The 13,760-nt window shown below is 41.7% G+C and overlaps 1 protein-coding gene across 2 annotated transcripts in view; it reads left to right on the top strand.

Annotated features, from left to right (window-relative positions):
* The window catches only part of NELL1 (neural EGFL like 1), a 1,057,189-nt gene that overhangs the window by 977,377 nt on the left and 66,052 nt on the right, over positions 1-13,760 (top strand). The window contains exon 16 of one of the 2 annotated variants that reach the window (XM_070783205.1): positions 506-646. The exons of the other annotated variant lie outside the window; for it this stretch is intronic. Coding sequence (XP_070639306.1) covers positions 506-646 — 141 coding nt within the window. The remainder of the gene's footprint in view (positions 1-505; positions 647-13,760) is intronic. 2 annotated transcript variants of the gene reach the window in all.

Raw genomic sequence — 13,760 nt, 5'->3', positions numbered from 1 at the left:
CTCTCCAAGTTACAGGGCATATAAATATGTTAAATCTCTGAGACTGAAATCTAAAAATTATTAGCTTAACACTGTTTAAGATAGAGTTTCCTGGACTTATTTGTTCACAGATATTTTCAAAGAATACCAAGCAATATCTGGAGTTACTCTCTTGGAATCGTCAATTCAGAGAAGAATCATGTTCTCTGAATGACAGATCTGTGCCAGACATCCTCAATTTAGTTTTTGGTGATTCAACATATGCAGTTAGAAATGTCTTCATGACCATCAGCTCTCATCCATTGTTCAATTCATGAGAGAGCATCCGAAAACTGAAGCTTTCATTTTGTTTGAATTCTGGGGAAAAAGATGGGACTTGGTTCTTCCAGTAACTTTCATTTTAGGTGAATAACCAGTTTTAATCAGTATGTTGACCTGAGTATGTTAGGTGTGTTAGGTGTTTATTAAAAGGTTAGTGTCAAAAGAAATTAATGTCCTGGTGGGCTTGTGTTTTTCTCTGAGGCAGATATTGATGAATGTACAGAGGGGATCATTGAGTGCCACAACCATTCCCGCTGCGTTAACCTACCAGGGTGGTACCACTGTGAGTGCAGAAGCGGTTTCCATGACGATGGGACCTATTCACTGTCCGGGGAGTCCTGTATTGGTAAGCAGCTTTCAGCCCTGCCCTCCATCCCTCTGGACCTTTGCAGGAGAGGCAGCCTACTTTGGCAGTCTATTCAGCTCCCACTGTTAAAATATGACCCCTCCCTGGTTAAACTCATCAGTTCTCAAATTTGCTCCCTCTTTAATTCAGGGATCAGGCCAGGGATTATGCGATGTAGAGTTTTAGAACTATTATTCAAAAACTAGGGCAGTCAGAGGACAAAGCCTAAGTCTGTAGGCTGTGGTGTTTAGTTCTTTCTGAAGGAAATCATGATGACTTGCTAGAATTTTTTGCAGTTTGAGATGCAGCTGTGGGAGAAAAGGAAATATTACTGGACACAGAAAGTTCAGTTTAAATCTCAGCTCTTGTACTACAAATGTCACTGCACCTCTCTGAGCCTTCATCTGTGAATATATAAAAATGTGGATAATAATGCACATATTTATATTATTAGATTTAAATGGGATGCCATATATTTAAAGATTATAAGCTTTGGATTGATGCACAAATATAATAGAGTCAAATTAACCTTATTATTGTTGCTATTATTGCTGCCATCATCTTTGCAAGGTCTCCTTTCATCTCTTTTCTGCTTGTGGTTCTGTTACCTGCTGGACAGAGGGGGTTAGGATATGGAGTTCTTCGCCTTTAAGACCTTATACCTGTCATGAAATCCAAACAACTGATCAAGAATGTAATTGTTTCCATGAGAACCTTAACCAATCCAGTTATTTCATGTCATGTGGACTCAGCTGAATTCTTAATGTTGATTTGAGCTGACCCAGAGGGCAAGCATTCTGACCATGGGTTCTCAAAGTTCAGAATGCTGTATTAGAAAGTGGAAATTTGATTTTGAAAATCCATTGTCTCTGCTCACCGCGTATCCTTTTTTTCCTAAAGGTTGCTGCTAAGAACCAATCAGTGTTTTTACAACTTCTGCCCTGAGATGGGCTCTGAAGCAAAGATGAATTAGGGAACAGTAAGCACACAAGCTTGTCCATTGCAGTCTTGGTATTACTGTTGAAAGGCGTGCAGCTTAGTTGTTGCAGGCATAGACCCTTGAGCCAGACTCCCTGCAGTCAGATTCCAGCTCTGCCATGACTAAGTATGCTGCAAGATCTTCTCTAAACTGTACCTCAGTTATCTTGTGTGTAAAATGGAAATGGTCATATGTTTCTGCATACTCAGCACTCTGTCTCATACTCCATCCCTATTCTTTTTATTGTTAAAGCCATGATTTGCAACTTCACGGAGAGCTTTGCATTTAACCTGGGTCTTCATATACTTCCTTTACTCCATGGCCAGGAACTTCTGTATATATGCAACTCGTAGTAGATAGATGTTATGTGAATAGGAATAGATCAAATAGCTATTGTTACTGAGCGCCGAAGAATTGATGCTTTTGAACTGTGGTGTTGGAGAAGACTCTTGAGAGTCTCTTGGACTGCAAGGAGATCCAACCAGTCCATTCTGAAGGAGATCAGCCCTGGGATTTCTTTGGAAGGAATGATGCGAAAGCTGAAACTCCAGTACTTTGGCCACCTCATGCGAAGAGTTGACTCGTTGGAAAAGACTCTGATGCTGGGAGGGATTGCGGGCAGGAGAAGGGGATGACGGAGGATGAGATGGCTGGATGGCATCACCGACTCCATGGACGTGAGTTTGAGTGAACTCCGGGAGTTGGTGATGGACAGGGAGGTCTGGCGTGCTGTGATTCAGATCAGATCAGATCAGTGGCTCAGTCGTGTCCGACTCTTTGCAACCCCATGAATCGCAAAGAGATGGCTGTAGTCACCATCTGCAGTGATTTTGGAGCCCCCCAAAATAAAGTCTGACACTGTTTCCCCATCTATTTCCCATGAAGTGGTGGGACCAGATGCCATGATCTTCATTTTCTGAATGTTGAGCTTTAAGCCAACTTTTTCACTCTCCACTTTCACTTTCATCAAGAGGCTTTTGAGTTCCTCTTCACTTTCTGCCATAAGGGTGGTGTCATCTGCATATCTGAGGTTATTGATATTTCTCCTGGCAATCTTGATTCCAGTTTGTGTTTCTTCCAGTCCAGCATTTCTCATGATGTACTCTGCATATAAGTTAAATAAACAGGGTGACAATATACAGTCTTGACGAATTCCTTTTCCTATTTGGAACCAGTCTGTTTTTCCATGTCCAGTTCTAACTGTTGCTTCCTGACCTGCATACAAATTTCTCAAGAGGCGGATCAGGTGGTCTGGTATTCCCATCTCTTTCAGAATTTTCCACAGTTTATTGTGATCCACACAGTCAAAGGCTTTGGCATAGTCAATAAAGCTGTTATTCATGGCGTCGCAAAGAGTCAGACATGACTGAGCGACTGAACTGAACTGAACCAATTGGAGATAGAAAGATATAATTTTGATATAGGTGATATTACATTTGGGGACTAAAAACAAAACTTTCACTTTTAAAAACTGTATTTGATATCAATAAATGTGGGATGCTTAGCTTTTTATTCATGAGAGACCATAGAGATCACCTCGCTGATGCAATTGACCACCACGGTGTCACATACTTCTGTACCTTTGCACGTGCCGACCCTCTGTGGGTGGAATGGAGCAGAGCTCTGACTCAGGGATGACCCTCTCTTCTCCTGATCATGTTGATTCAAAAATGAATTTCTGCTCATTGCCCTAACTTCAGCTCAGATGTCACCAGATCGCCATGATGCGTTCTCTGAAATCTTCATAGGGGTTATCAGTCCTCTCCTCTACTAACTCTAGAGCTTCTATCCTGGCATATGTTTCTGTAGCTGTTCTACTGTTCAGTTTATTGTTCTTGTACTAGTCTGTAAACATAAAATAAGGTTCATTGTTCTGTCTCTCCAGCGAGATGCTTTGGTAATTGGTGTTCAGTAAATGAGAAAACGCAACCATAGTTCATCCGTCCAGTAAAGAAATACAGTCACAGAAAGAGTAACACCTTGCTTCTGGCCTCACAGCTTATTTGGTACAAGTAGAGACGCAAGCCTAGGTCAAAGGTGACCCTACATCCCAAATGCCTGGGACAACCCCACTTTACGCCTGTTCTGATGTAATTATCAGTTGTGCCCTGTCACGGTCATAAATGTCCCTGCTAGGATGACAGATGCCGTGGCCACCTCACCTACTGATTTCTCTCTGCCATACTGAGTGGTGTGCCTGGGGGAACAGAGCTCTGCCTCCCTGGGGATGCACTTTCCTCATCCATGAACTGATTTCAGCTCTGCACAGGAAAACATTGGTAAGCTGGAGTCCTTGGCAAGGAACTAGGGTTGTTTTAATTAGAACATTTTAAATTTAGATAATTGTTCCTCTGAATTCCCTTGCATTTCCTCACTAAAAATAGCTTTGTAAATGAGTCTTACTAAGAACAGGAATCTGACCATCATTTAGGTTTTTGTTTTTTTTTTTCCCTCTTGGTAATTGAAAGCACTCTTGGTTCAGAATATTTCTTGGCATAATAGATGTATAAATCTGATCATATCACTTTCATGTTATATCCTTCTAATGCCTTCCCAGTAAATGTAAAATAAATTTCTAACTCTTTGCATGGTCTTTCCTCCAGGCTTTAGGTGACATTGCCCCTGTCCACATGTTGGGCTTTCTCTTATATATGTTAGCCTTTCTGATCTTTTCATGTCTTGCACATAACAGTGAAATCACCTGGTTTTAGGGCCTTTGCCTTTGCTGTAACACTGCCTGGAACACTCACTCTCTGTTTTCTTGCATGTTTTTAAAGTGAAATATAGCTGATTTACAATGTTGTGTTAATTTCACATGTATAGCATGCATGTGTGCTAAGTGGCTTCAGTTATGCCAGACTCTTTGCAACCCTATGGACTGTAGCCTCCCAGGCTCCTCTGTCCATGGGATTCTCCAGGCAAGAATACTGGAGTGAGTAGCAGGTCCTTCTCCAGGGGATCTTCCAAACCCAGAGATCTAACTCACATCTTTGATGTCTCCTGCATTGGCAGACAGGTTCTTTACCACTAGCACCGCCTGGGAAGCCTGTGTATAGCACAGTGATATTTTTTTTCTTTGCAGATTATATTCCATTCAAAGTTATTACAAGATACTAGAAATAATTTTTGGTGCTATACAACAAATCCTTGTTATCTATTTTATGTATAATAGTTTGTATCTGTTCATCTCATACTCCTATTTGTCCCTCCCTCCTTCCACTTCCTTTTTTGGTATCCCAAAGTTTGTTTTCCATGTTTGTGAGTCTGTTTTGTAAATAAGTTCATTTGTATCATTTTTTTTTTAGATTCTACATGTAATTGACATCATATATTGTTTTTCTTTCTCTGACATATCACTTAATATAATGTTCTCTACATCCATCCATGTTGCTGCAAAAGACAGTAGTTTGTTCCTTCTTTATGACTGAGTAATATTCCATCATGTGTATGTGTGTATACACACATATATACCACATCTTCTTAAGCTGATCATTTGTTGATGGACACTTGGGTTGTTTCCATATCTTGCCTTTTGCAAATAAGTGCTACTATGAATATTGAATGCATGTATCTTTTTACATTAAAGTTTTTGTTTTTCCATACATATACCCAGGAGTGGAGTTGCTAGATCATATCATAGTTCTATTTTTACTTTTCAAAGGAACCTCCATACTGCATTCCACAGTGCATGCCTGCATGCTAAGTCGCTTCATTCATGTCCAACTCTTTGTGACTTTATGGACTGTGGCCCACGAGGCTCCTCTGTCCATGGGGATTCTCTAGGCAAGAACACTGAAGTGGGTTGCCATGCCCTCCTCCAGGGGATCTTCCCAACCCAGAGATCAGACTCATGTCTTACATCTTTTGCATTGCCATGAGGGTTCTTAACCACTGAGCCACCAGGGAAGCCCATTCTACAGTGGCTACACCAATTTACATTCCCACCAGAAGTGTAGGAAGTTCCCCTTTTCTTAACACCTTCTCTAGTACTTATTATCTGTAAACCTCTTTCTTCATTTAATTCTTAGCTCAAATGCCACTTTTTTGAGGAGACTCTCCCGGACCATTTTATCTGAAGTAGTTGCAATATATCACACTCTTTTATGCCTTTTATAGCATTTTTTTTGTTTTCATATGTATTGTGCATATGCATATGTGTAACTGTCTCCTGCCACAAATGTACAGATCCTTGGAGGGCAGAAACCTTGTCTGTATTTCACCACTGTACATTCGTTGCTTTATCGTGTACACACAATGTAGGCATTCAATGCATATGTGTCAGATGATTGAAGGAATAGATAGAACTCTATCAGGACAACTTTATCTTGTATTGGGGCTGACACAACTAGTTGTGTAGACCGCAGTGAGTAACATAAGATGCCAAACATCACAACATCATGTGAGTCTTTTGTTTCAGAAAAAAAGTATTTATTAAGAACAACCATTACACCAGTACTGTGTTAAGCCTTCTGGGAATATGGGTTTGAAGAAGATAAGATCTCTGTTCTTGGGGGATTTATAACTTGAAATATATGGAATCATAATAACGTATCTTAATAGCACTGAAAATTAGCACATAAAATAAGCTGTAAATAACATCAGCTACTAATGCTTACATTTAAAAGCAATAGTGGCATCTAAGACAGTCTTCTTTTAAGTATTTTAGGAACATGCACTCAGCTATGCTTTTTCCCCAGACAATAGCAGGGACGGCATATGTTGGAATCTAAAATGTGGCAGTTCTAGGCTTTTAAGGGAACAGTCACATGTCACTCCATGCCATTTTTCTTAGATGAGGATAACACCTGCTGTATTGACTTCATCAGTTACTGTAAACATCTAATGTTAGTCATGTCATAAAGAACAGCAGCCTTGCAAGATTTCCCATTGCGTCTTTCTCCTGAAGTATACTGATCATACAGTTGAAGAAATGACTAGTTTAGGTATTGTAGAGACAGACAGAATCATCCTTCTTGGGGAGTTTATGAGTCTCGTTTGTTTCCCTGTCTCTCTCTCATTTGCTTGTTTATAATTCCAGGAGAGATGGACACACAAAGATTTACTGCTGCTGCTAAGTCGCTTCAGTCGTGTCCGACTCTGTGCAACCCCATAGACGGCAGCCCACCAGGCTCCACCGTCCCTGGGATTCTCCAGGCAAGAACACTGGAGTGGGTTGCCATTTCCTTCTCCAATGCAGGAAAGTGAAAAGTGAAAGTGAAGTCGTTCAGTGATGTCCAACTCTAGCGACCCCATGGACTACATCCTACCAGGCTCCTCCGTCCATGGGATTTTCTAGGCAAAAGTACTGGAGTGGGGTGCCATTGCTACTAGCTAGTATTTATTGGGATGATCCTCTGGAGAAAGGCATGGTTACCCACTGCAGTATTCTTGTCTGGAGAGTTCCATGGACAGAGGAGCCTGGTGGGCTACAGTCCATGTGGTCGCAAAGACTTGGACATGACTGAGCGACTAACACTTTCATTTTTCACATTTATTGAAGATGAGAGTGCTGCCTTGTTACTGTAGGGTCCAGTGTACTCTGTGTTTGGATGCAGTGGTGGGAGTCTGATTCTCAGTATTAACACAGAAGCTCTGAGCAGTTCCTTTTTTCCAGGCATAGCTATCTTGGTCATTTAGAAATGAAAATATATATTAATAATACCATGTATGAAGAGCAGGATTTTACATATTTTGTAAATGAGATTCTAACTCCCTTGGATGTTAGTCAGTCTCTATGATTTGCTTCTGCCTTTGAATCTTTATTTTCCTCTGCTCCCTCTCATGCTTAACATGGATTCTCAAGCCTCCTCAAATATTTCTTCCAGTCTTTTAAAACCCTGCAGTCTTTATTCCTTTGCTTGTATGCTTTTCCCTGACTGTCTCTCTATCCCACTTTCTGCTTGTCGAAATCCTGATGATGTTTTACCCCCGAACCAGGGATTCTTAACTTTGCTTCACAGTAGATTCACCTGCATAGCTTTTAAAATACACTTACAATGGGATATCACAAACTAGAGATTCCAATTCAGTTGGTCTGTTACTGGATAGATGGAAGTCATTTTTTAATGTCTACAAGTGAGTAAAAAAGTAAGCTTAAAACTCAACTATCAGAAAACCAAGATCATTGCATCCGGTCCCATCACTTCATGGCAAATTGATGGGGAAGCAATGGAAACAATGACAGACTTTATTTTTTTGGTCTCCAAAATCACTGCAGATGGTGACTGCAGCCATGAAATTTGAAAAATGCTTGCTCCTTGGAAGAAAAGCTATGACCAACCTAGACAGCATGTTAAAAAGCAGAGACATCACTTTACCAACAAAGGTCCATCTAGTCAAAGCTATGGTTTTCCCAGTTGTCATGTATGGATGTGAGAATTGGACCATAAAGAAAGTTGAGCCCTGAAGAACTGATGCTTTTGAATTGTGCTATTGGAGAAGACTCTTGAGAAATAAGACTGTAAGGAGGTAAACCAGTCCATCCTAAAGGAAATCAGTCCTGGATATTCATTGGAAGGACTGATGCTGAAGTTGAAACGCCAATACTTTGGCCACCTGATGCAAAGAACCAACTCATTGGAAAAGACCCTGATGCTGGGAAGGATTAAAGGCAGGAGGAGAAAGGGATGATAGAGGATGAGATGGTTGGATGGCATCACCGACGCAATGGACATGAGTTTGAGTAAGCTCCCGGAGTTAGTGATGGACAGGGAGGCCTGGCGTGCTGCAGTCCATGGGGTCACAAAGAGTCGGACACGACTGAGTGACTGAAATGAACTGAACAGTGATTAGAAAGAATTTTAAATTAACAGAGACACTCTCATAGCTCTCTAATAATAATAAAATTGCCTACCTCTTATATGTTGTTTGGAAAATTCTGAAAGAGATGGGAATACCAGACCACCTGATCTGCCTCTTGAGAAATTTGTATGCAGGTCAGAAAGCAACAGTTAGAACCGGACATGGAACAACAGACTGATTCCAAATAGGAAAAGGAGTTCGTCAAGGCTGTATATTGTCACCCTATTTATTTAACTTATATGCAGAGTACATCATGAGAAGCGCTGGACTGGAAGAAACACAAACTGGAATCAAGATTGCCGGGAGAAAGATCAATAACCTCAGATATGCAGATGACACCACCCTTATGGCAGAAAGTGAAGAGGAACTCAAAAGCCTCTTGATGAAAGTGAAAGTGGAGAGTGAAAAAGTTGGCTTAAAGCTCAACATTCAGAGAATGAAGATCATGGCATCCAGTCCCACCACTTCATGGGAAATAGATGGGGAAACAGTGGAAACAGTGTCAGACTTTATTTTTCTGGGGTCCAAAATCACTACAGATGGTGACTGCAGCCATGAAATGAAAAGACGCTTACTCCTTAGAAGGAAAGTTATGACCAACCTAGATAGCATGTTCAAAAGCAGAGTCATTACTTTGCCAACAAAGGTCCATCTAGTCAAGGCTATGGTTTTTCCTGTGGTCATGTATGGATGTGAGAGTTGGACTGTGAAGAAGGCTGAGCACCGAAGAATTGATGCTTTTGAACTGTGGTGTTGGAGAAGACTCTTGAGAGTCCCTTGGACTGCAAGGAGATCCAACCAGTCCATTCTGAAGGAGATCAGCCCTGGGATTTCTTTGGAAGGAATGATGCGAAAGCTGAAACTCCAGTACTTTGGCCACCTCATGCGAAGAGTTGACTCATTGGAAAAGACTCTGATGCTGGGAGGGATTGGGGGCAAGAGGAGAAGGGGACGACAGAGGATGAGATGGCTGGATGGCATCACTGACTCGATGGACGTGAGTCTGAGTGAACTCCAGGAGTTGGTGATGGACAGGGAGGCCTGGCATGCTGCGATTCATGGGGTCACAAAGAGTCAGACATGACTGAGCGACTGATTTGATCTGATCTGATCTATATGTTGTCACAACCATGTTTTTGCACCTGTTTTATGGAACTTATCAGGATAAGTTTGTTGTCTTCATTGATTCTTTACAACTTATACACATGTAGCTATTCTTTGGGATGTGGCACCTCTTAGCCCCTCGTTATGGTCTCCTCTATGGGACTCTGCTGTATGAATTAAGTTCCCAGACTCTGGAGTCCGCTTTCTGGTCACTGTAAACAGCTTGGTGTGCATTTACTTGTCAGAGCAGCTGCTGCAACCCGTGTGAACATGCAAAGCAACATAAACAACCAGAAAATGTTCCACTGGAATCTCTTGGGAAGGGGGTTTCACTTTTTATTGATTGATGTGTCAGAGTTGACTGAAGTGGTCTACGAATGATTTGGGCTCTGCTGTCATTGCCCAGTGCCTGGTTCCCAGAGGAGTGAAAATAAAAAGAGGTAGAGGCTGGAGATGCCCCCTATGATGAACCTCACTGAGGCAGGTGGAGGATTATGAAGCCTTAGTGAGTAACAGTGTGATACATACAGGAAAGGCAGGTTTCAAGTACATATGGGATTGCTGGGATTCAGATCCCAACTAGGCCACTTTCTAGCTGAGCTGCATTTGGCAAACTATTTAACCTCTCTAAAGAAAGGCAATGCCAAAGGATGCTCAAACTACCGCACAATTGCATTCATCTCACACGCTAGTAAAGTAATGCTCAAAATTCTCCAAGCCAGGCTTCAGCAATACGTGAACCGTGAACTTCCAGATATTCAAGCTGGTTTTAGAAAAGGCAGAGGAACCAGAGACCAAATTGCCAACATCCGCTGGATCATCAAAAAAGCAAGAGACTTCCAGAAAAACATGCTGGGAGGGATTGCGGGCAGGAGGAGAAGGGGACGACAGAGGATGAGATGGCTGGATGGCATCATTGACTCGATGGACGTGAGTCTGAGTGAACTCTGGGAGTTGGTGATGGACAGGGAGGCCTGGCGTGCTGCGATTCATGGGGTCGCAAAGAGTTGGACACAACTGAGTGACTGAACTGAACTGAACTGAAACCTCCTCCATATACGATGATTAAATAATATTTCCTCATGGATTTTTTTTGTAATATCAGTTCAGTTCAGTCGCTCAGTCGTGTCTGACTCTTTGCGACCCCATGAATCGCAGCACGCCAGGCCTCCCCATCCATCACCAATTCCTGGAGTTTACCCAAACTCATGTCCATCAAGTTGGTGATGCCATCCAGCCATCTCACCCTCTGTCGTCCCCTTCTCCTTCTGCCCCCAATCCATTCTAAGTGCTTCTAAATGTGAAAGTCCTAGCAAGTAGTAGATAGTATGAGTTAACATTTAACTGTCCTTGTCTGTCTGATGAAGACAGCAACAGTGATTCTAACAAGAGCTAACATTTATGGAGAGCTTACTTTCTGCCAGGCACTGAGCAATTTGCAGAAGTGCCAACTTCATAAGCTGCTGTGAGGATTAAATAAGCTAACATAGGGGGAAAAAACCATTCAGCAGTTATGGTTTGAGTGCTTAGTAAATGTGAGCCATTAGCTTGAACTAAACCCCTATACTGTGTGTCAGGGAACCTCATGCATTATCTAATTTAGTTCTCATACCTACCTTAGGAGGGAAGCCCTTTTACTATTGTCATTTTAAAGGTGAGGGAAATAAGATCTCAAGGATTAAGATAACATCCCAAATTCCAGTCAGTAAGCAGCACACAGAGGCCATAATCCCAGTGCCTTTGATCCCAACCTTCTGCTTTTAGTATGTTAACATTGTAAGGCTGTCTGGGAGTGGGGGGACCTGTGATGAGTCCACAGACAAGGGAGATGCTAAGCAGAGCAGTTGGGGGCCAATGAGACAGAGAAGGAGAATATGAGTGAGACCTGGACAAAGAGTTGCTATGTTCCATCTGAATCAAGAGATTGGGGGATTGCTTTATCTAAGGGACTCAAGGACTGTGTAGTTAGGCCCTCCAGCTAGACCAGGGGCAGGATGTCAAGGTGGCAGGTTCTTGACAATTAATCTGATAGCACCTAAGGCTATCCACTGAGGCCATTACCTTCCCAGTATTTCTGATGATATGAATCTGAGTGAAAAAGGAAAGCAAGGGATGGGGAAGGAAGAGCATGAGAACTGGTGCCAAGTAGATTTTTAAGTAATTATGTTTGATCTTTCACTCATTCATTTATCCCCTGCCTCTTAAAAGTAGTTACTACATACAAAGAACACACATTCAATAGACTTATTAACAAAGAAATATTTGAAAAATAAAGGAAACATACTAACCGTGAGAGCTAACAAGACATTTAGGAATATCCTAACAGGCAGAGCAAAAAGGGAAGAAACATGAGTTTTATGAATTGTTATGATCTGAAAGGAGTTGGCATAAAAAGTTTTTTAAGCAAAAATGGCTCAAATGTGCTTTCCCTCCGTTCCAGAGTAGAGATGTGCCAGGTGGTGAAAATATCTCTGTGGACCACAGTATTTCAAGCTAAGAATATTTAAGAGACAGAGGCATACATATCCATCTCATAATATTCCTTGGATTTTCTCTATTTGCAAACAATAGTATTTTCATCATTCACTGTTTCATTCCATGCCAAAGTATTTTCTTGAAATAGCCCCTGTCCCCCAACCTTCCTTGATAATATTTAATGATATCTCATTAACTTCAAAATTGACACATGTTGCCAAAGAACTTAAGATTTGGGTTTCAGGCAAGTAATAAATGAACTATTATTTAAGGGACTTCCCAAAGGCAGATACCACCTGGCCCTGTCGCTGTTTTAAATAGCTTTGATGCATTGGAGAAGGAAATGGCAACCCACTCCAATGTTCTTGCCTAGAGAATCCCGGGGATGGGGGAACCTGGTGGGCTGCCGTCTATGGGGTCACACAGAGTCAGACACGACTGAAGTGACTTAGCAGTTAGCATGCATTTAACTAGCAGCAGTGTGAAGTATGTGGGGCTATTGTTTGAGGACTCAGAGGACCTCAGCTGCATGGCATAAAATTGCCATCTTTGAATGGACAGAGAAACAGGGCAGATACCACCTGGGGCTGGAAATAATATGGAAACAGACTGGTATAGTCAGGACACAGAATAGAGGAAGAACACTTCCCAACTTCTAGTGGAGGAGGTATTCTGGGTCCCCTAGCAAAGCCTTAGAGTGGGTATTAGTACAGAGTTAAATCAGATGAGAAACGTGTCCTCTCAGCCCTCTGCAAGTGTCCTGCTTCCCTGCACATCCAGCCATGCATATATAAGCCTGAAGCTGCTTAACTGCAAGTTAAATTGGGTCTATTTGGGGGGCTTCTCAGGGAAGGCAAATGGCCTTCCTCAGTTTTGATGATAAACATTTCAAAAATATAATTTCACAAAATGATGTCAGAATAATATTCATCTCACTAAACTCAGGTGTGAACCTAAGGTTCATTTGGTCACCCTCAGCCTATCTGGGCTTATACAACAGGACTATGCAATGTTATCCATTTCAGTTCTAAAATGAAAGACATTTCAGGGAATTATTCTAACAGACCTCAAACTAACTATAGAGAGTATCCTTTAAGCCACCCCTGGCCCGGATTAGTATCTTTTCAATGACAAACACTTTCCTAATGGAAGTATGACCAGCCATGGAGCAGATTAAACAACTTGGAGCCATGCCCTGAAGCTGTGCACAGTGTATGGAGGGCCAGAAATCTCAATTCTGATCTAAATGGAGATCACTTGAGCAATGATGAAGAGGAAGAAACTAGACAATTATTAAAAAACAACTCTTCACAAGGATTGTGATGCTGTTATACTTATTATATCCACAAAAATAAGCCTGCTGTGGTCTTATTAAGTTAGGTGCTAGGAAGGATGCAGAGAATTCACCCCTTAGGGACTTTAAAATACCAAGTTGGAGACAAAAATCAACAGACATGAAACAACCAATAGCTTTCTGATACAGGTTACCATCTAAGCTGTGTGTTAGTAACTCAGTCATGTTCAACTCTTTGCAACCCATGAACTGTAACCTCCAGGATTCTCAGTCCATGGGATTATCCAGGCAGGAATACTGGAGTGGGTTGCTGTGCCCCTCTCCATGGGATCTTCCCGACCCAGGGATCAAACCTGGGTCTCTGGCATTGTAGGCAGATTCTTTACTATCTGAGCCACCAGAGAAGCCCTTATAATTAACTGTAAAATTATATGGTCAAAACTGTAAGTTTGTAGGTAACT

This window comes from Bos indicus, chromosome 29, assembly GCF_029378745.1.
Source record: "Bos indicus isolate NIAB-ARS_2022 breed Sahiwal x Tharparkar chromosome 29, NIAB-ARS_B.indTharparkar_mat_pri_1.0, whole genome shotgun sequence".
In the NCBI taxonomy this organism is placed as follows: domain Eukaryota; kingdom Metazoa; phylum Chordata; class Mammalia; order Artiodactyla; family Bovidae; genus Bos; species Bos indicus.
Note: the sequence above shows the minus strand (reverse complement) of the source record. Positions and strands in the feature narration are given on the sequence as shown.